A 22,726-nucleotide genomic window follows, 5' to 3' on the forward strand; every position below is an offset into this window, starting at 1 on the left:
TTAAGCCTTTTTGTAGCCGTGGCAGTGACTGTCAGTTCCCTCAACAACCGCCCAGCAGACTGGAGGACTACCGTATGTAGCTACGCAACACGTACAACATTGAGAATTTGTTGTACCGTGGGCCGACGGGCACTCGCCAAGGAACACACGTGAAGCGGCCGTAAGACATCCACCAGCACCACAGGTTTGAGCCTCAGTATTAAGGATTCCTAGATGTTGACATATTAATTCGTCAGCAGAAGATACTTAAGAGGCAACTGCAAAGTACAATATATAGATGAGATCAACTTTGTAAAACTAATATTATACCAGTTGAAGCCATCAGGAGAACAACCAAGAGAACAGTAAAGCTGACGGAGTTGATGAGGTTCTTTGCCATTTCTTTTCTTCTTTGCTTTGCCTTCGCTGAAACTTGTTTTTTGCTAACTCTATATGCTTAAGTATGTGAATGATCAACTTTGACTTTGTATGAGCATAAAGTAAATAACGCACAAACTTTGTTGATGGGTTTGGTTTTTCCTACATCTTCGGGACCTAGTCCAGAACAAATTCACTAGAACAAGATAGCAATTACAATTGCATATGATACAAGCACTACTATGCCTATCAATCTTTTCTAGATGAATAAACCATCAAAAGATCTCTCTATCTTATTGATGGGGCGACACCATACATCTTGTGTGCATCTCTCAAAACTACCTTAAAGCGCGCAAGTCTTCATGAAACACTTTCTCGGTATTTTTATCAATTGCCCAACCCCAGGGTTGGCAACTTTCCTATTATACAACAAATAGGAAATTGAGAACTTTCCTTTTTCTTTTTGGATAAGAAAAGTTTCTTTCCATGATCTTATCTTGAATCTTCCATTCTAGATGTTCATCCAGCTCAACAGCCGCCACTTGTCCTGTCCAAGTCGGTCTTAAACTTATGTACTCAAAATCTTTAATTCAGCTTCTTGTACTACTTCCTATATTAACGTCGGACTAGTACAAGAATTGGTTCAGGCGTTTGATACATCCTCTGATATATCTAACTGCAGAGTTCTTTATTCAACATCTTATCTTCTTCTCTGCTTTGTGTCAATCACTGTGTCACCACGATCACCAAGTGCTACTTAAGGTTTGATGTACCAATACTCGTATCAACTTAATACTTCATCCTCTGTATCAGCTCTAACAGCAATTGTATTAAGTAATACTTCATCCTCTTTGTCATTTCTGTCCATTGTCTTTGTCTTAACTGATGCACCATCACTGAGACATCTGTGATGTATCTCTCTATCCATGTCTCATCCATTACAGTCACTTATGAGAGATTTCACCACATATTCTAAACCTTATAAAACTTCAGTTAACACAACATCTTCAATCTTTCCCTTTGTGATTGAGTTTTATAATCCATGCTCCTTTTAAAACCAGCTTCAGTCTCTCCCTTAATGATTGACTTTTCAATTCTATGCATCTTATAAAACCAATCATCACAATATGTTCAATCTCTCCCTTGATGACTGAGTTTTAAATCTCCTTCAATCTCTCACTTCATGTTACATCATGTATTAGTCTTGAAAGATCATGACATCTTCATTCTCCCCATTTTTAACTTAGTTTGATACTAAAGCACATTCTTTAATCTCTAATCACTAGTAGAGCTCCCCATAATACTGGCTTTTACCTCACAACAAACTTGACATTCTCTTCTCCCCCAGCTTGAGTGCAAACTCAGTTAAAAACAATTAACAAGTATCTTAATTCACCCATCTCGAGTGCTTCATCTTTGCATAGCATCTTACGTAGTCTTGAATATAACCAGTTGCTAATCATGCCTTTAATGCACCCATCTTTTGAGCATAAATTTTGAATTTCCTTTTACTTGTTATACTGGAAGCAATCTCTGCAGCCCTGCAACCATCCTCTGAGATGATCCCTTCTCATGCGCAACCTTGAATTCTCCTTGAAATTTTGATATAAACATCTCTACCTCATAATCGATTCTGAATCCATATGACAAAATCTCGAACACAAAACTCCACCAGAAATTATAGCAACCAATATCAACTTTTAGATTTTTCTGTGCACTACTTTCTGCTAGCTTTTCTTGTAGCTATCTCACACGAGCTGATCCAATGATATTTCTATATTAACATCATGAATTACCTTGAAATTTGCAGATTCCTGAAACTTCTCTTAATTCAGTTCATGTCCTCAAGACCCATTCTTCAAATCAAGTCCTGAAAACCAGATAAGAAAACTCCCCCATTCCAGAAATGTGCGATATCTCCCCCTGTTTTTGCCTCTAATTGTGTTTAAGAGCTAGACCGTATTTTGACATCTGGTGCAGACTTCAATAGATACTTTTGATACAACTTTTGATCATTCTCTGAAGTTCCTTCTCTTCACTTGAAGTTTGAAAAAAAAACGATTATGCTTGCGCCTTGTATTCCTTCTTCATATACTTTTGGGGGCATATTCTTCCTCTTCTTATGCAAATCTCTCATGCTTAAATGACAACCAAGATCAACATCCATCATGAGTTACACGGTGGATAACACTCCCCCTACACCACTGCATCACATTTGTCCCATACTTGGCTGCTCACGTATTAAAACAAAACACTCTTGTGTATCATTAAACTGCAACTATTTATGTTTCAACATCGTTGCAACGTTTAGTTTTTCCTGCCATGAAGGCTTCTCGTGAACTTATGTACCTGACAACCATGCCTTTCCCGGCTCACACCTGCTGTAACTCCCTTTCCCGGGACTCTAGCACCACCGGCCGCACAATCCTGGCGCAACAGCCACACATTCATGACCGCTCCATTCATAAAACCCTGACCCACTGGTCAATACATCCAAAGCCTGAGATTAAACCACCATCACTCTCTCGATGTCTACATTCAGTCGTTATGTTTATACTCACGTCCTAGGCATTGATTGCTCCCAACTTTTCCATTCTTAGGTCGTAACCTTCGAGCCATACCGATCTCACTCTCAGACCACCGTCTTTCAGTTATACCGTCTCACTCTTGGACCATAATCCTCAAGATCTCGGTATAAGAGGAAATAATCATCCCCTCTGCCACTCTCGGATCCCACAGCCCCTCGAGCTATCAGTATTCAGGGGAATCACCACCCCCTCAGAAGCAACAATCCTTAACGACTATAAACAACTCCCAACCAAAAGTACCTCTTGTGGTCCGAGTATAACATTGCAATGTTACAACTGTCCACTCAACTTCTCATATCAACCTGGATTACCCACCAATCAGAGAAGTATCTGATCGAACTGCATATGACCACCTATCTGCCCCTCTAGGCTCGATACCTCTCGAGAAGAATCTCGTACCGGTCATCTACAACTGCTCCATCCTCCTAACAAAAGATGGATAGTCCTCAACATCCGCAGCCCTCGGCTGCACCCCGCCACATGCGGTACAACTGGAGCCTGCAGTGGTACCCCCCCTCGGTAACCGCTCCCACAGCACGCCAACAGATCCGCCAAGCGATCATCTCGACCTTGGGCTCCACCCGCTGCAACCCCACACCTGGGTTTCCAGCACATCCGGCACGCTCACCGGCTGAAACCCTCTTTGGTCCCTCCTGATAGGCTTGCGACCCTCTGACATACCTCCTCGTGGAAGTCTAGACCACACACTCGATGGCCTCGGGAACTCGCCCGACCACGGCCACGACAACGCCCACGTCCACGACCAGCAACTCAACCACCTTTAACCACTGATCTTCCAAGAACAGAGGCTAACAAGCATAAAACAAAACAAAACCACACAAAGAAACATAACACTAACTCACCGTGGAATCTCATTGAAGGCTCAAATAGGATGTTCTAGGACTCCATGCCTCACACAATTGATTAACTCACGTAATCAATCAGAGCATACAATCCCAACATCATCAACAGAAACCTAGTGAACCCAAACCTAGAACCGTAAGGGCTCTGATACCAAACTGAAACGACCTGACCCTTTTTTTTTTAATTAATAAATAATAAATATATAAATATAATATAATAATAAACATCTAAGCTAGTGGTCCCATACCCACTAGCCACCTAACCACTATCATACCAAAAGCGGAAAAATAAAACCAATAAACCAATAACCAATATCAAATAAACCTTAATAACTCCAAAACCATAAACTAAAGATCCAATCAACATAAACCAGAGAACCATCAATCCTAAACAACATTCTAGGACTCAACTCTAACAATCTAACAAAAGCCAGACGACAACCAAGCGAGCCACTAGAACATCCTCCTCTTCATTTCCATGATCCCACGGTCATAGTTTGCGTCTACCTGCACCACAAACACAATGAGATGCGTGAGTATTACCAGAAATACCCAGTGAGGCGATCCTCCCATCTACAAGCTATACACACAAGCAAATCAAGAGTACAACTCCAAATAAAATATAACAAACCAACCATTAAACAGAACAACCAATAACACTTTCACCACACCTACACATCATCACACAAAACAAGTCATACAACCTAATCGCTTAGATAAGCTCATGGTCATGCACTCACTTTAACAAGTGATTCACGAAAAGAACAACAACCAAATGAGAGGCTCTCCAATATCCAAGAACAACCAAACTCACTCCGTTAACTTTCTAATCCCTTTGGTGAAAAGCAAGGTCGACATGTCCAGAAGCTTCCCACAAAATTTCAGAACGATCAGATCTCAGGTGAAACCGCAATCGATCCCGAAACACCCGCTGGTCTCAATCCGCGACTGAGACGAAACGCCCCACTAAACTGCCAATAACTCCTAGAATATTAACCCAAGTTCACTTCTGTAAAAAGGAGAGTGTACGAAAATCTCATAGATACAACCCTACCAAAAATCAATACCTTTCGAAACGTTTTGAGTAATCGGATCTTCCTTCTCCCAAACCCTGACAGTTCTGTTTCTCTCATTACTCTAAAGAAAAAGCTTCATCTCCTTCTCTTTCTCCTTTACACTAAACAACTAAGAGTTCTCTCCCTTTCTCTCCCTTTCTCTCTCATAACAATGTCGACAATAGCAAAAACAGGAGAGGAGGCGTGACTTTGAGAAAGAGATTAGGGATTTTTGGTTTAATTAGATTAAACCATGATTTAATTAAACTAAAATTAATTAAATTCTACTCTTTTGGTTTACTCAACATATCTCTAATTCTATTCCCGGAACACAGATGTTACAGGTACCTACGAAAACAGTGGCCTAAAATAGCGTTTATGAAAAAGCTATGAATGACGTAATATAACATTTCTCTACTGCTATCAATGTAGATATTTGTTGTTGTGGAAACATGAAATTTTCTTTCTTTTCAACATTCTTCAGTTTCTTCACAACTACCAATGATATCCTTAAGAACTCTATTATATAGGCTGTCTTTCTCATGTCATGAATCATTGTTACCCATATCATTTTGCTTTGAACAAGAACCCGCTCTTTGTTTTCTTCTAAAGACACTCTTTCTAGGGAGCTCAACATTCTTCTCCCTCTTTTTGTTTTCAAGTTCTTGACACATACATCAACACACTTTCAGATCAGGCTTCAACCAATAAAGATGCAGACTCTCAATTCACTTTCTATGAGTTTCTGGAATTGTCTTGTTTAAATACAGTTAGCTCCCCCTTTTCCACTAAGTAGAAAAAATAGTAACAGAGACGTGAGTCTCTCTCTCCAAAATTCTCTTGCTCCAGCTTTTTAGTCTCTACTAAGCTGCTTCAATGTCTCATTTCATCATCACACATATTGATTACTTTTCTAAGACTTCAAAAACCTGCACCTTTCCTTTTACAGTGTCTTCTCTCTGCTGATAACCCAAAAAAAAATGTAAGTTTAACCAATGGAGTCTGCTTTTTGGGCTTCAAAGCAATAAAAGATTGAAGTTTCCTTTAAAATCACACATCTCTCGTACTGGAGCTTCTTCACCTTTCTATTCTCAAAATCAAAATCGCACGCATCTTGCTTTTGTCTTCAATTTCAAGAATACCTTAAACTCACCCTTTGATTTCTTCTTCGTGAAATTGTAGAATCATTAAATCAATAAGAGATAATATTATCATCTTATGATTTTGACCAGTTGAAGTCACCTCATCTCTTCTTCCTCAATAATTTTTCTCTGAACTCACTTGATTTCTCATTCTCTCATTGTGAATTGAAGCCTCTCTTCTATACTCGTTTAGTAATAATCTTAAAGCTTACTCAAATTTCAAACAGACCCATCAAGTAGCTTCAACTGTGAGTTGGACGATACTCAGCTTCCTCACCATCTTCGAACACTTTAATGAAGCTTTATGAGCATTGCAATGTTAGGCAACTTCTCTAGAGAAAATGCATAGAAGTACGAAACCACAAACCTAATCCTCCAAGTTACGCCATCAAAGATCGATTTGTGTTGCCCCTCTATTTTCTTAGTAGCTTCAATACATGTTTCCAGCTTTTCACTCTGTTTCTTATATTGGGCTTTTCTGGGCCTAAAATAACAAATCAGAAACTTGCCCAAACTATCAAAATAATCCTTCTCGAAAACTTCCTTCTCTTTCCGACGGCAAGGAAACACGTTTCTGAATTTTTCGGTGAATTCATTCTTACACCTTCGTGCCTTTCTCGTGGTAGCAAGATATCGTGATGACATTGTTGCTCCTTTGCTTCTTTCAAATTTACTCAAAACTGAAGTATCAGCCATGATTCCTAAATCCTACCGAACCCCTTCGTTCAAACTTCGAACTCTTGCTTCTTTTAACAGCACCAGAAGCGATGATCTTTCGACGTTTCTGAATCTCCAGGTTTCTGAAGCGATGATCTTTCGACGTTTCTGAAGCGATGATCTTTCGATGATCTTTCGACGTTTCGATGATACGTCGTCAACTTTTATGATAGTTCTTACACTGTTACACACCATATCTCTCTTTTGCTTTGTTTCTTCAAATCTCACAAACCATGTGGATCAACTCAATTTCCAATCTCATTATTCGCTAGCCACACATCCAGGATCACACCCGAAACAAGAACAGATCTCTATCAAGCACCCGCTCTGATACCAATTGTAAACGCATATTTGTGGCTAACTTTATATGCTTAAGTACGTGAATGATCGACTTCGACTTTGTATGAGCATAAAGTAAAATAACGCACAAACTTTGTTGACGGGGTTCAGTTTTTCCTACATCCTAGGGACCTAGTCCAGAACAAATTCACTAGAACAAGATAGTCATTACAACTGCATATGATACAAGCACTACTATGCCTATCAATCTTCTCTAGATGAATAAACCATCAAAAGATCTCTCTATCTTATTGATGGGGCAACTCTTCATGTGTGCATCTCTCAAAACTACCTTGAAGCGCGCAAGTCTTCATGAAGCACCTTCTCGGTATTTATATCAATTGCCCAACCCCTAGGGTTGGCAACTTTCCTATTATACAACAAATAGGAAATTGAGAATTTTCCTTTTTCTTTTTGGATAAGGAAAGTTTCTCTCCATGATCTCATCTAGAATCTTCCATTCTAGACATCTAGAATCTTCCATTCTAGATGTTCATCCAGCTCAGCAGCCGCCACTTGTCTTGTCCAAGTCGGTCTTAAGCTTATGTACTCAAACTCTTTAATTCAGCTTCTTGTACTACTTCCTATATTAACGTCAGACTAGTACAAGAACTGGTTCAGACGTTTGATACATCCTCTGATATATCTAACTGCAGAGTTCTTTATTCAACATCTTATTTTCTTCTCTGCTTTGTGTCAATCACTGTGTCAGCACGATCACCAAGCGCTACTTAAGGTTTGATGTACCAGTAATCGTATCAACTTAATACTTCATCCTCTATATCAGCTCTAACAGCAATTGTATTAAGTAATACTTAACTGATGCACCATCACTGAGACATCTGTGATGTATCTCTCTATCCATGTCTCATCCATTACAGTCACTTATAAGAGATTTCACCACATATTCTAAACCTTATAAAACTTCTGTCAACAAAACATCTTCAAATTTGTATATACATCAAAGGATAAAATTACTATAAAATTCGGAATATGTCTATATTATTTAGCAAAAACAAAACATATCTACAAATTAATATATTATGCATTTTATACGAATTAAGCTTAAGTGATAACTAATATAAAAAATAAAATAAAAAACATATTACCAAGTCCTATATCTATTCACATTTAATTCTAAACTAATACTCATTATTTAACTTTAATTTCTCACTATAAATATTTTTTTATTCACTAAATTTATTTATAGTTTTACAGTTTTAATAATGTTCAAAGTATATCTTTTTAAATATATTACATGTATTTTAGTAATTTTGGGTGAGTAAAATACTCTTTTACTCGTTTAGGTGTTATCGAATTAGATTATTCTGAGCATTTTTTTCATTAGTTTTGAATTTTATTTGGAAGAAAAAGAAACATGAACATAACATAAATACACACAACTGTCATACTTGGTACTTATATAACAAGGTTATTTCAAGCATTTTTCTTGCAGTGGCAGTTTTTGTCCGGTCATTCAATAACCTTATCGCAGACTGGAGGGGAATCGTATTTTTCTATAAAAGACTTACGACATACCCGTTAATTAAAAAATTATAAATATTTAACAAACACATTCGTTTTCGACCAGTAAATCAATCGTTTAAATTTTTTTATCATGTTGAAACCAGTCATCCTCTAAATAAAAAGTCGTCCACAGTCATTGATCGTAACCGAAGTAAACCAGTGTCAACTAGTGTAAAGTTAAAAAATAGACGTGGTTATGGTATTGCTTTGTTATTTCTCCTATATTATTGGGATTCTATCACCCACCTCTCCATGTACGTTTCTCTAGGAACCGGTTTTGAATGTTAGGCGGGAATGGATTGACGAACACAAATACAAAACGATTATATTATATATGATGATTAAAATAAAAGTGCATAGAAGATAAGATTACATTTGAGAGGGGGGCAAGCAATGGTAAGCTTTGCCCTTAATGTTTTTTATTTGGAGAAACGTGAACATAAACACACGCAAATGTCATGTCCTCACACCGAAAGGGACCAAAAGTCACACTTGGTAATTACATGATGAGGTTATTTTTAAGCCTTTTTGTAGCAGTGGCAGTGACTGTCAGTTCCCTCAACAACCGCCCAGCAGACTGGAGGACTACCGTATGTGGCTACGCAACACGTACAACATTGAGCATTTGTTGTACCGTGGGCCGACGGGCACTCGCCAAGGAACACACGTGAAGCGGCCGTAAGACATCCACCAGCACCACAGGTTTGAGCCTCAGTATTAAGGATTCCTAGATGTTGACATATTAATTCGTCAGCAGAAGATACTTAAGAGGCAACTGCAAAGTACAATATATAGATGAGATCAACTTTGTAAAACTAATATTATACCAGTTGAAGCCATCAGGAGAACAACCAAGAGAACAGTAAAGCTGACGGAGTTGGTGAGGTTCTTTGCCATTTCTTTTCTTCTATGCTTTGCCTTCGCTGAAACTTGTTCTTTTTGTTTTTCTTTTGGATTAGCTTCAAACTTTGATGGTTTAAATTCGTAGGTGTGGTCATCTATTTATAGTCAAAATTTTGCAACTTTGTTATATTTGTTTAATCACTTCTCTCTTCTTTCTGATTTTCCCAAGTTCATAATGTCGCCACAATTATGCATGGCCGTCTTTGTTATCCTCTTTTTTTAATCATGCACTTGTCTTTAAAAAATCAACTTAAAAGAAGGTCATCTCTGTAGAAATTGTTTTTTATGTTCATTTTTCTTTAGTTTGAAATAACTATTGTTTAAAATTGATATCGTTGTGAGTAAGCAGGAATTTTGGCAATTCTTTAATCCAACAATGATAACGATTTTCCCTCATCAGTTCATTAAATAACTTTAGGGTTTCAGCTACAAGGTAACACTCATGGCGACACTCCTAACTCGCCGAGATTATAATTTTAATTTTAATAAATTTAGGGGTATGTCTCGAAAATAAAACTAGACATAGAATTTACGAAAGAAACTTATCTTCGTGGTATTTATAACGTTGTAAATACAATAATTAATTCTAAAAGGTCAAATTCTTAATTAATTTGTGTATACATCAAAGGATAAAATTACTATAAAATTCGGAATATGTCTATATTATTTAGCAAAAACAAAACATATCTACAAATTAATATATTATGCATTTTATACGAATTAAAATTAAGTGATAACTAATATAAAAAAATATAAAAAAACATATTACCAAGTCCTATATCTATTCACATTTAATTCTAAACTAATAATCATTATTTAACTTTAATTTCTCACTATAAATATTTTTTTATTCACTAAATTTATTTATGGTTTTACAGTATTAATAATGTTCAAAGTATATCTTTTTAAATATATTACATGTATTTTAGTAATTTTGGGTGAGTAAAATACTATTTTACTCGTTTAGGTGTTATCGAATTAGATTATTCTGAGCATTTTTTTCATTAGTTTTGAATTTTTCTTAAATTTTAGAAACCAAAACCTCTTAGTGCAACGTGTCGATGCGAAACCTATATCAACTGGGTAATTCGAGAAGAACTACAAAAAACTGCTTCTTGTTATGAAAACTCTCAAGAGATTTAGCAAAAGGTAAGAACAAAATGCTTTTTAAGTAATTCTCATTTAAAACTGTGTTTGAAAGAAGAAATGTCTGGCCTTTTATATAAGAAAATTCGATATATCTAATAAATGGTTTTCGAATGTGAGGCGAGAATGGGTTGACGAACACAAATACAAAGCGAGTTTGTTTTTTCCATGATTAGCATAAAAGTTCAGAGAACATGAGATATTATATTTCATTTAGAGGGGGGGAGGCAAGCAATGATTAGCTTTGCCCTCCATCTTTTATTTGGAAGAAAAAGAAACATGAACATAACATAAATACACACAACTGTCATACTTGGTACTTATATAACAAGGTTATTTCAAACATTTTTCTTGCAGTGGCAGTTTTTGTCCGATCATTCAATAACCTTATCGCAGACAGGAAGAGAACCGTATATTTCTATAAAACACTTACGACATACCCGTTAATTAAAAAATTATAAATATTTAACAAACACATTCGTTTTCGACCAGTAAATCAATCGTTTAAAATTTTTTTATCATGTTGAAACCAGTCATCCTCTAAATAAAAAGTCGTCCACAGTCATTGATCGTAACCGAAGTAAACCAGTGTCAACTAGTGTAAAGTTAAAAAATAGACGTGGTTATGGTATTGCTTTGTTATTTCTCCTATATTAGTGGGATTCTATCACCCACCTCTCCATGTACGTTTCTCTAGGAACCGGTTTTGAATGTTAGGCGGGAATGGATTGACGAACACAAATACAAAACGATTATATTATATATGATGATTAAAATAAAAGTGCATAGAAGATAAGATTACATTTGAGAGGGGGGCAAGCAATGGTAAGCTTTGCCCTTAATGTTTTTTATTTGGAGAAACGTGAACATAAACACACGCAAATGTCATGTCCTCACACCGAAAGGGACCAAAAGTCACACTTGGTAATTACATGATGAGGTTATTTTTAAGCCTTTTTGTAGCAGTGGCAGTGACTGTCAGTTCCCTCAACAACCGCCCAGCAGACTGGAGGACTACCGTATGTGGCTACGCAACACGTACAACATTGAGCATTTGTTGTACCGTGGGCCGACGGGCACTCGCCAAGGAACACACGTGAAGCGGCCGTAAGACATCCACCAGCACCACAGGTTTGAGCCTCAGTATTAAGGATTCCTAGATGTTGACATATTAATTCGTCAGCAGAAGATACTTAAGAGGCAACTGCAAAGTACAATATATAGATGAGATCAACTTTGTAAAACTAATATTATACCAGTTGAAGCCATCAGGAGAACAACCAAGAGAACAGTAAAGCTGACGGAGTTGGTGAGGTTCTTTGCCATTTCTTTTCTTCTATGCTTTGCCTTCGCTGAAACTTGTTCTTTTTGTTTTTCTTTTGGATTAGCTTCAAACTTTGATGGTTTAAATTCGTAGGTGTGGTCATCTATTTATAGTCAAAATTTTGCAACTTTGTTATATTTGTTTAATCACTTCTCTCTTCTTTCTGATTTTCCCAAGTTCATAATGTCGCCACAATTATGCATGGCCGTCTTTGTTATCCTCTTTTTTTAATCATGCACTTGTCTTTAAAAAATCAACTTAAAAGAAGGTCATCTCTGTAGAAATTGTTTTTTATGTTCATTTTTCTTTAGTTTGAAATAACTATTGTTTAAAATTGATATCGTTGTGAGTAAGCAGGAATTTTGGCAATTCTTTAATCCAACAATGATAACGATTTTCCCTCATCAGTTCATTAAATAACTTTAGGGTTTCAGCTACAAGGCAACACTCATGGCGACACTCCTAACTCGCCGAGATTATAATTTTAATTTTAATAAATTTAGGGGTATGTCTCGAAAATAAAACTAGACATAGAATTTACGAAAGAAACTTATCTTCGTGGTATTTATAACGTTGTAAATACAATAATTAATTCTAAAAGGTCAAATTCTTAATTAATTTGTGTATACATCAAAGGATAAAATTACTATAAAATTCGGAATATGTCTATATTATTTAGCAAAAACAAAACATATCTACAAATTAATATATTATGCATTTTATACGAATTAAGATTAAGTGATAACTAATATAAAAAAAAATAAAAAAACATATTACCAAGTCCTATATCTATTCACATTTAATTCTAAACTAATAATCATTATTTAACTTTAATTTCTCACTATAAATATTTTTTTATTCACTAAATTTATTTATGGTTTTACAGTATTAATAATGTTCAAAGTATATCTTTTTTAATATATTACATGTATTTTAGTAATTTTGGGTGAGTAAAATACTATTTTACTCGTTTAGGTGTTATCGAATTAGATTATTCTGAGCATTTTTTTCATTAGTTTTGAATTTTTCTTAAATTTTAGAAACCAAAACCTCTTAGTGCAACGTGTCGATGCGAAACCTATATCAACTGGGTAATTCGAGAAGAACTACAAAAAACTGCTTCTTGTTATGAAAACTCTCAAGAGATTTAGCAAAAGGTAAGAACAAAATGCTTTTTAAGTAATTCTCATTTAAAACTGTGTTTGAAAGAAGAAATGTCTGGCCTTTTATATAAGAAAATTCGATATATCTAATAAATGGTTTTCGAATGTGAGGCGAGAATGGGTTGACGAACACAAATACAAAGCGAGTTTGTTTTTTCCATGATTAGCATAAAAGTTCAGAGAACATGAGATATTATATTTCATTTAGAGGGGGGGAGGCAAGCAATGATTAGCTTTGCCCTCCATCTTTTATTTGGAAGAAAAAGAAACATGAACATAACATAAATACACACAACTGTCATACTTGGTACTTATATAACAAGGTTATTTCAAACATTTTTCTTGCAGTGGCAGTTTTTGTCCGATCATTCAATAACCTTATCGCAGACAGGAAGAGAACCGTATATTTCTATAAAACACTTACGACATACCCGTTAATTAAAAAATTATAAATATTTAACAAACACATTCGTTTTCGACCAGTAAATCAATCGTTTAAAATTTTTTTATCATGTTGAAACCAGTCATCCTCTAAATAAAAAGTCGTCCACAGTCATTGATCGTAACCGAAGTAAACCAGTGTCAACTAGTGTAAAGTTAAAAAATAGACGTGGTTATGGTATTGCTTTGTTATTTCTCCTATATTAGTGGGATTCTATCACCCACCTCTCCATGTACGTTTCTCTAGGAACCGGTTTTGAATGTTAGGCGGGAATGGATTGACGAACACAAATACAAAACGATTATATTATATATGATGATTAAAATAAAAGTGCATAGAAGATAAGATTACATTTGAGAGGGGGGCAAGCAATGGTAAGCTTTGCCCTTAATGTTTTTTATTTGGAGAAACGTGAACATAAACACACGCAAATGTCATGTCCTCACACCGAAAGGGACCAAAAGTCACACTTGGTAATTACATGATGAGGTTATTTTTAAGCCTTTTTGTAGCAGTGGCAGTGACTGTCAGTTCCCTCAACAACCGCCCAGCAGACTGGAGGACTACCGTATGTGGCTACGCAACACGTACAACATTGAGCATTTGTTGTACCGTGGGCCGACGGGCACTCGCCAAGGAACACACGTGAAGCGGCCGTAAGACATCCACCAGCACCACAGGTTTGAGCCTCAGTATTAAGGATTCCTAGATGTTGACATATTAATTCGTCAGCAGAAGATACTTAAGAGGCAACTGCAAAGTACAATATATAGATGAGATCAACTTTGTAAAACTAATATTATACCAGTTGAAGCCATCAGGAGAACAACCAAGAGAACAGTAAAGCTGACGGAGTTGGTGAGGTTCTTTGCCATTTCTTTTCTTCTATGCTTTGCCTTCGCTGAAACTTGTTCTTTTTGTTTTTCTTTTGGATTAGCTTCAAACTTTGATGGTTTAAATTCGTAGGTGTGGTCATCTATTTATAGTCAAAATTTTGCAACTTTGTTATATTTGTTTAATCACTTCTCTCTTCTTTCTGATTTTCCCAAGTTCATAATGTCGCCACAATTATGCATGGCCGTCTTTGTTATCCTCTTTTTTTAATCATGCACTTGTCTTTAAAAAATCAACTTAAAAGAAGGTCATCTCTGTAGAAATTGTTTTTTATGTTCATTTTTCTTTAGTTTGAAATAACTATTGTTTAAAATTGATATCGTTGTGAGTAAGCAGGAATTTTGGCAATTCTTTAATCCAACAATGATAACGATTTTCCCTCATCAGTTCATTAAATAACTTTAGGGTTTCAGCTACAAGGTAACACTCATGGCGACACTCCTAACTCGCCGAGATTATAATTTTAATTTTAATAAATTTAGGGGTATGTCTCGAAAATAAAACTAGACATAGAATTTACGAAAGAAACTTATCTTCGTGGTATTTATAACGTTGTAAATACAATAATTAATTCTAAAAGGTCAAATTCTTAATTAATTTGTGTATACATCAAAGGATAAAATTACTATAAAATTCGGAATATGTCTATATTATTTAGCAAAAACAAAACATATCTACAAATTAATATATTATGCATTTTATACGAATTAAAATTAAGTGATAACTAATATAAAAAAATATAAAAAAACATATTACCAAGTCCTATATCTATTCACATTTAATTCTAAACTAATAATCATTATTTAACTTTAATTTCTCACTATAAATATTTTTTTATTCACTAAATTTATTTATGGTTTTACAGTATTAATAATGTTCAAAGTATATCTTTTTAAATATATTACATGTATTTTAGTAATTTTGGGTGAGTAAAATACTATTTTACTCGTTTAGGTGTTATCGAATTAGATTATTCTGAGCATTTTTTTCATTAGTTTTGAATTTTTCTTAAATTTTAGAAACCAAAACCTCTTAGTGCAACGTGTCGATGCGAAACCTATATCAACTGGGTAATTCGAGAAGAACTACAAAAAACTGCTTCTTGTTATGAAAACTCTCAAGAGATTTAGCAAAAGGTAAGAACAAAATGCTTTTTAAGTAATTCTCATTTAAAACTGTGTTTGAAAGAAGAAATGTCTGGCCTTTTATATAAGAAAATTCGATATATCTAATAAATGGTTTTCGAATGTGAGGCGAGAATGGGTTGACGAACACAAATACAAAGCGAGTTTGTTTTTTCCATGATTAGCATAAAAGTTCAGAGAACATGAGATATTATATTTCATTTAGAGGGGGGGAGGCAAGCAATGATTAGCTTTGCCCTCCATCTTTTATTTGGAAGAAAAAGAAACATGAACATAACATAAATACACACAACTGTCATACTTGGTACTTATATAACAAGGTTATTTCAAACATTTTTCTTGCAGTGGCAGTTTTTGTCCGATCATTCAATAACCTTATCGCAGACAGGAAGAGAACCGTATATTTCTATAAAACACTTACGACATACCCGTTAATTAAAAAATTATAAATATTTAACAAACACATTCGTTTTCGACCAGTAAATCAATCGTTTAAAATTTTTTTATCATGTTGAAACCAGTCATCCTCTAAATAAAAAGTCGTCCACAGTCATTGATCGTAACCGAAGTAAACCAGTGTCAACTAGTGTAAAGTTAAAAAATAGACGTGGTTATGGTATTGCTTTGTTATTTCTCCTATATTAGTGGGATTCTATCACCCACCTCTCCATGTACGTTTCTCTAGGAACCGGTTTTGAATGTTAGGCGGGAATGGATTGACGAACACAAATACAAAACGATTATATTATATATGATGATTAAAATAAAAGTGCATAGAAGATAAGATTACATTTGAGAGGGGGGCAAGCAATGGTAAGCTTTGCCCTTAATGTTTTTTATTTGGAGAAACGTGAACATAAACACACGCAAATGTCATGTCCTCACACCGAAAGGGACCAAAAGTCACACTTGGTAATTACATGATGAGGTTATTTTTAAGCCTTTTTGTAGCAGTGGCAGTGACTGTCAGTTCCCTCAACAACCGCCCAGCAGACTGGAGGACTACCGTATGTGGCTACGCAACACGTACAACATTGAGCATTTGTTGTACCGTGGGCCGACGGGCACTCGCCAAGGAACACACGTGAAGCGGCCGTAAGACATCCACCAGCACCACAGGTTTGAGCCTCAGTATTAAGGATTCCTAGATGTTGACATATTAATTCGTCAGCAGAAGATACTTAAGAGGCAACTGCAAAGTACAATATATAGATGAGATCAACTTTGTAAAACTAATATTATACCAGTTGAAGCCATCAGGAGAACAACCAAGAGAACAGTAAAGCTGACGGAGTTGGTGAGGTTCTTTGCCATTTCTTTTCTTCTATGCTTTGCCTTCGCTGAAACTTGTTCTTTTTGTTTTTCTTTTGGATTAGCTTCAAACTTTGATGGTTTAAATTCGTAGGTGTGGTCATCTATTTATAGTCAAAATTTTGCAACTTTGTTATATTTGTTTAATCACTTCTCTCTTCTTTCTGATTTTCCCAAGTTCATAATGTCGCCACAATTATGCATGGCCGTCTTTGTTATCCTCTTTTTTTAATCATGCACTTGTCTTTAAAAAATCAACTTAAAAGAAGGTCATCTCTGTAAAAATTGTTTTTTATGTTCATTTTTCTTTAGTTTGAAATAACTATTGTTTAAAATTGATATCGTTGTGAGTAAGCAGGAATTTTGGCAATTCTTTAATCCAACAATGATAACGATTTTCCCTCATCAGTTCATTAAATAACTTTAGGGTTTCAGCTACAAGGCAACACTCATGGCGACACTCCTAACTCGCCGAGATTATAATTTTAATTTTAATAAATTTAGGGGTATGTCTCGAAAATAAAACTAGACATAGAATTTACGAAAGAAACTTATCTTCGTGGTATTTATAACGTTGTAAATACAATAATTAATTCTAAAAGGTCAAATTCTTAATTAATTTGTGTATACATCAAAGGATAAAATTACTATAAAATTCGGAATATGTCTATATTATTTAGCAAAAACAAAACATATCTACAAATTAATATATTATGCATTTTATACGAATTAAAATTAAGTGATAACTAATATAAAAAAATATAAAAAAACATATTACCAAGTCCTATATCTATTCACATTTAATTCTAAACTAATAATCATTATTTAACTTTAATTTCTCACTATAAATATTTTTTTATTCACTAAATTTATTTATGGTTTTACAGTATTAATAATGTTCAAAGTATATCTTTTTAAATATATTACATGTATTTTAGTAATTTTGGGTGAGTAAAATACTATTTTACTCGTTTAGGTGTTATCGAATTAGATTATTCTGAGCATTTTTTTCATTAGTTTTGAATTTTTCTTAAATTTTAGAAACCAAAACCTCTTAGTGCAACGTGTCGATGCGAAACCTATATCAACTGGGTAATTCGAGAAGAACTACAAAAAACTGCTTCTTGTTATGAAAACTCTCAAGAGATTTAGCAAAAGGTAAGAACAAAATGCTTTTTAAGTAATTCTCATTTAAAACTGTGTTTGAAAGAAGAAATGTCTGGCCTTTTATATAAGAAAATTCGATATATCTAATAAATGGTTTTCGAATGTGAGGCGAGAATGGGTTGACGAACACAAATACAAAGCGAGTTTGTTTTTTCCATGATTAGCATAAAAGTTCAGAGAACATGAGATATTATATTTCATTTAGAGGGGGGGAGGCAAGCAATGATTAGCTTTGCCCTCCATCTTTTATTTGGAAGAAAAAGAAACATGAACATAACATAAATACACACAACTGTCATACTTGGTACTTATATAACAAGGTTATTTCAAACATTTTTCTTGCAGTGGCAGTTTTTGTCCGATCATTCAATAACCTTATCGCAGACAGGAAGAGAACCGTATATTTCTATAAAACACTTACGACATACCCGTTAATTAAAAAATTATAAATATTTAACAAACACATTCGTTTTCGACCAGTAAATCAATCGTTTAAAATTTTTTTATCATGTTGAAACCAGTCATCCTCTAAATAAAAAGTCGTCCACAGTCATTGATCGTAACCGAAGTAAACCAGTGTCAACTAGTGTAAAGTTAAAAAATAGACGTGGTTATGGTATTGCTTTGTTATTTCTCCTATATTAGTGGGATTCTATCACCCACCTCTCCATGTACGTTTCTCTAGGAACCGGTTTTGAATGTTAGGCGGGAATGGATTGACGAACACAAATACAAAACGATTATATTATATATGATGATTAAAATAAAAGTGCATAGAAGATAAGATTACATTTGAGAGGGGGGCAAGCAATGGTAAGCTTTGCCCTTAATGTTTTTTATTTGGAGAAACGTGAACATAAACACACGCAAATGTCATGTCCTCACACCGAAAGGGACCAAAAGTCACACTTGGTAATTACATGATGAGGTTATTTTTAAGCCTTTTTGTAGCAGTGGCAGTGACTGTCAGTTCCCTCAACAACCGCCCAGCAGACTGGAGGACTACCGTATGTGGCTACGCAACACGTACAACATTGAGCATTTGTTGTACCGTGGGCCGACGGGCACTCGCCAAGGAACACACGTGAAGCGGCCGTAAGACATCCACCAGCACCACAGGTTTGAGCCTCAGTATTAAGGATTCCTAGATGTTGACATATTAATTCGTCAGCAGAAGATACTTAAGAGGCAACTGCAAAGTACAATATATAGATGAGATCAACTTTGTAAAACTAATATTATACCAGTTGAAGCCATCAGGAGAACAACCAAGAGAACAGTAAAGCTGACGGAGTTGGTGAGGTTCTTTGCCATTTCTTTTCTTCTATGCTTTGCCTTCGCTGAAACTTGTTCTTTTTGTTTTTCTTTTGGATTAGCTTCAAACTTTGATGGTTTAAATTCGTAGGTGTGGTCATCTATTTATAGTCAAAATTTTGCAACTTTGTTATATTTGTTTAATCACTTCTCTCTTCTTTCTGATTTTCCCAAGTTCATAATGTCGCCACAATTATGCATGGCCGTCTTTGTTATCCTCTTTTTTTAATCATGCACTTGTCTTTAAAAAATCAACTTAAAAGAAGGTCATCTCTGTAGAAATTGTTTTTTATGTTCATTTTTCTTTAGTTTGAAATAACTATTGTTTAAAATTGATATCGTTGTGAGTAAGCAGGAATTTTGGCAATTCTTTAATCCAACAATGATAACGATTTTCCCTCATCAGTTCATTAAATAACTTTAGGGTTTCAGCTACAAGGCAACACTCATGGCGACACTCCTAACTCGCCGAGATTATAATTTTAATTTTAATAAATTTAGGGGTATGTCTCGAAAATAAAACTAGACATAGAATTTACGAAAGAAACTTATCTTCGTGGTATTTATAACGTTGTAAATACAATAATTAATTCTAAAAGGTCAAATTCTTAATTAATTTGTGTATACATCAAAGGATAAAATTACTATAAAATTCGGAATATGTCTATATTATTTAGCAAAAACAAAACATATCTACAAATTAATATATTATGCATTTTATACGAATTAAGATTAAGTGATAACTAATATAAAAAAAATAAAAAAACATATTACCAAGTCCTATATCTATTCACATTTAATTCTAAACTAATAATCATTATTTAACTTTAATTTCTCACTATAAATATTTTTTTATTCACTAAATTTATTTATGGTTTTACAGTATTAATAATGTTCAAAGTATATCTTTTTAAATATATTACATGTATTTTAGTAATTTTGGGTGAGTAAAATACTATTTTACTCGTTTAGGTGTTATCGAATTAGATTATTCTGAGCATTTTTTTCATTAGTTTTGAATTTTTCTTAAATTTTAGAAACCAAAACCTCTTAGTGCAACGTGTCGATGCGAAACCTATATCAACTGGGTAATTCGAGAAGAACTACAAAAAACTGCTTCTTGTTATGAAAACTCTCAAGAGATTTAGCAAAAGGTAAGAACAAAATGCTTTTTAAGTAATTCTCATTTAAAACTGTGTTTGAAAGAAGAAATGTCTGGCCTTTTATATAAGAAAATTCGATATATCTAATAAATGGTTTTCGAATGTGAGGCGAGAATGGGTTGACGAACACAAATACAAAGCGAGTTTGTTTTTTCCATGATTAGCATAAAAGTTCAGAGAACATGAGATATTATATTTCATTTAGAGGGGGGGAGGCAAGCAATGATTAGCTTTGCCCTCCATCTTTTATTTGGAAGAAAAAGAAACATGAACATAACATAAATACACACAACTGTCATACTTGGTACTTATATAACAAGGTTATTTCAAACATTTTTCTTGCAGTGGCAGTTTTTGTCCGATCATTCAATAACCTTATCGCAGACAGGAAGAGAACCGTATATTTCTATAAAACACTTACGACATACCCGTTAATTAAAAAATTATAAATATTTAACAAACACATTCGTTTTCGACCAGTAAATCAATCGTTTAAAATTTTTTTATCATGTTGAAACCAGTCATCCTCTAAATAAAAAGTCGTCCACAGTCATTGATCGTAACCGAAGTAAACCAGTGTCAACTAGTGTAAAGTTAAAAAATAGACGTGGTTATGGTATTGCTTTGTTATTTCTCCTATATTAGTGGGATTCTATCACCCACCTCTCCATGTACGTTTCTCTAGGAACCGGTTTTGAATGTTAGGCGGGAATGGATTGACGAACACAAATACAAAACGATTATATTATATATGATGATTAAAATAAAAGTGCATAGAAGATAAGATTACATTTGAGAGGGGGGCAAGCAATGGTAAGCTTTGCCCTTAATGTTTTTTATTTGGAGAAACGTGAACATAAACACACGCAAATGTCATGTCCTCACACCGAAAGGGACCAAAAGTCACACTTGGTAATTACATGATGAGGTTATTTTTAAGCCTTTTTGTAGCAGTGGCAGTGACTGTCAGTTCCCTCAACAACCGCCCAGCAGACTGGAGGACTACCGTATGTGGCTACGCAACACGTACAACATTGAGCATTTGTTGTACCGTGGGCCGACGGGCACTCGCCAAGGAACACACGTGAAGCGGCCGTAAGACATCCACCAGCACCACAGGTTTGAGCCTCAGTATTAAGGATTCCTAGATGTTGATATATTAATTCGTCAGCAGAAGATACTTAAGAGGCAACTGCAAAGTACAATATATAGATGAGATCAACTTTGTAAAACTAATATTATACCAGTTGAAGCCATCAGGAGAACAACCAAGAGAACAGTAAAGCTGACGGAGTTGGTGAGGTTCTTTGCCATTTCTTTTCTTCTATGCTTTGCCTTCGCAGAAACTTGTTCTTTTTGTTTTTCTTTTGGATTAGCTTCAAACTTTGATGGTTTAAATTCGTAGGTGTGGTCATCTATTTATAGTCAAAATTTTGCAACTTTGTTATATTTGTTTAATCACTTCTCTCTTCTTTCTGATTTTCCCAAGTTCATAATGTCGCCACAATTATGCATGGCCGTCTTTGTTATCCTCTTTTTTTAATCATGCACTTGTCTTTAAAAAATCAACTTAAAAGAAGGTCATCTCTGTAGAAATTGTTTTTTATGTTCATTTTTCTTTAGTTTGAAATAACTATTGTTTAAAATTGATATCGTTGTGAGTAAGCAGGAATTTTGGCAATTCTTTAATCCAACAATGATAACGATTTTCCCTCATCAGTTCATTAAATAACTTTAGGGTTTCAGCTACAAGGCAACACTCATGGCGACACTCCTAACTCGCCGAGATTATAATTTTAATTTTAATAAATTTAGGGGTATGTCTCGAAAATAAAACTAGACATAGAATTTACGAAAGAAACTTATCTTCGTGGTATTTATAACGTTGTAAATACAATAATTAATTCTAAAAGGTCAAATTCTTAATTAATTTGTGTATACATCAAAGGATAAAATTACTATAAAATTCGGAATATGTCTATATTATTTAGCAAAAACAAAACATATCTACAAATTAATATATTATGCATTTTATACGAATTAAGATTAAGTGATAACTAATATAAAAAAAAATAAAAAAACATATTACCAAGTCCTATATCTATTCACATTTAATTCTAAACTAATAATCATTATTTAACTTTAATTTCTCACTATAAATATTTT

General features: G+C 34.5%; 7 protein-coding genes across 7 annotated transcripts; all 7 read right to left on the reverse strand.

The window, feature by feature from the left end:
- On the reverse strand, nucleotides 1-406 carry LOC147945836 (defensin-like protein 206). The gene is made up of 2 exons (XM_087509618.1): nucleotides 310-406; nucleotides 1-209 (listed from the first exon to the last, which is right to left on the reverse strand). The coding sequence occupies exons 1-2, from the start codon at nucleotides 377-379 to the stop codon at nucleotides 1-3; spliced, it is 279 nt and encodes a 92-aa protein (XP_087365744.1). The 5' UTR covers nucleotides 380-406.
- An 8,495-nt stretch (nucleotides 407-8,901) lies between these two features.
- On the reverse strand, nucleotides 8,902-9,573 carry LOC147945837 (defensin-like protein 206). The gene is made up of 2 exons (XM_087510231.1): nucleotides 9,416-9,573; nucleotides 8,902-9,315 (listed from the first exon to the last, which is right to left on the reverse strand). The coding sequence occupies exons 1-2, from the start codon at nucleotides 9,483-9,485 to the stop codon at nucleotides 9,107-9,109; spliced, it is 279 nt and encodes a 92-aa protein (XP_087366357.1). The 5' UTR covers nucleotides 9,486-9,573; the 3' UTR covers nucleotides 8,902-9,106.
- A 1,806-nt stretch (nucleotides 9,574-11,379) lies between these two features.
- LOC147945838 (defensin-like protein 206) lies at nucleotides 11,380-12,051 on the reverse strand. The gene is made up of 2 exons (XM_087510232.1): nucleotides 11,894-12,051; nucleotides 11,380-11,793 (listed from the first exon to the last, which is right to left on the reverse strand). The coding sequence occupies exons 1-2, from the start codon at nucleotides 11,961-11,963 to the stop codon at nucleotides 11,585-11,587; spliced, it is 279 nt and encodes a 92-aa protein (XP_087366358.1). The 5' UTR covers nucleotides 11,964-12,051; the 3' UTR covers nucleotides 11,380-11,584.
- A 1,806-nt stretch (nucleotides 12,052-13,857) lies between these two features.
- On the reverse strand, nucleotides 13,858-14,529 carry LOC147945839 (defensin-like protein 206). Its single transcript, XM_087510233.1, has 2 exons — nucleotides 14,372-14,529; nucleotides 13,858-14,271 (listed from the first exon to the last, which is right to left on the reverse strand). Exons 1-2 carry the CDS (start codon nucleotides 14,439-14,441, stop codon nucleotides 14,063-14,065), a joined length of 279 nt encoding a protein of 92 aa, XP_087366359.1. The 5' UTR covers nucleotides 14,442-14,529; the 3' UTR covers nucleotides 13,858-14,062.
- Nucleotides 14,530-16,335: 1,806 nt separating this feature from the next.
- On the reverse strand, nucleotides 16,336-17,007 carry LOC147945840 (defensin-like protein 206). The gene is made up of 2 exons (XM_087510234.1): nucleotides 16,850-17,007; nucleotides 16,336-16,749 (listed from the first exon to the last, which is right to left on the reverse strand). Exons 1-2 carry the CDS (start codon nucleotides 16,917-16,919, stop codon nucleotides 16,541-16,543), a joined length of 279 nt encoding a protein of 92 aa, XP_087366360.1. The 5' UTR covers nucleotides 16,920-17,007; the 3' UTR covers nucleotides 16,336-16,540.
- A 1,806-nt stretch (nucleotides 17,008-18,813) lies between these two features.
- Nucleotides 18,814-19,485, reverse strand: LOC147945841 (defensin-like protein 206). The gene is made up of 2 exons (XM_087510235.1): nucleotides 19,328-19,485; nucleotides 18,814-19,227 (listed from the first exon to the last, which is right to left on the reverse strand). The coding sequence occupies exons 1-2, from the start codon at nucleotides 19,395-19,397 to the stop codon at nucleotides 19,019-19,021; spliced, it is 279 nt and encodes a 92-aa protein (XP_087366361.1). The 5' UTR covers nucleotides 19,398-19,485; the 3' UTR covers nucleotides 18,814-19,018.
- Nucleotides 19,486-21,290: 1,805 nt separating this feature from the next.
- LOC147945842 (defensin-like protein 206) lies at nucleotides 21,291-21,895 on the reverse strand. Its single transcript, XM_087510236.1, has 2 exons — nucleotides 21,805-21,895; nucleotides 21,291-21,704 (listed from the first exon to the last, which is right to left on the reverse strand). The coding sequence occupies exons 1-2, from the start codon at nucleotides 21,872-21,874 to the stop codon at nucleotides 21,496-21,498; spliced, it is 279 nt and encodes a 92-aa protein (XP_087366362.1). The 5' UTR covers nucleotides 21,875-21,895; the 3' UTR covers nucleotides 21,291-21,495.
- Between the last annotated feature and the right edge of the window lie 831 nt (nucleotides 21,896-22,726).

This window comes from Camelina sativa, chromosome 4, assembly GCF_030686135.1.
Source record: "Camelina sativa cultivar CO46 ecotype springtype chromosome 4, ASM3068613v1".
NCBI classification, from domain to species: domain Eukaryota; kingdom Viridiplantae; phylum Streptophyta; class Magnoliopsida; order Brassicales; family Brassicaceae; genus Camelina; species Camelina sativa.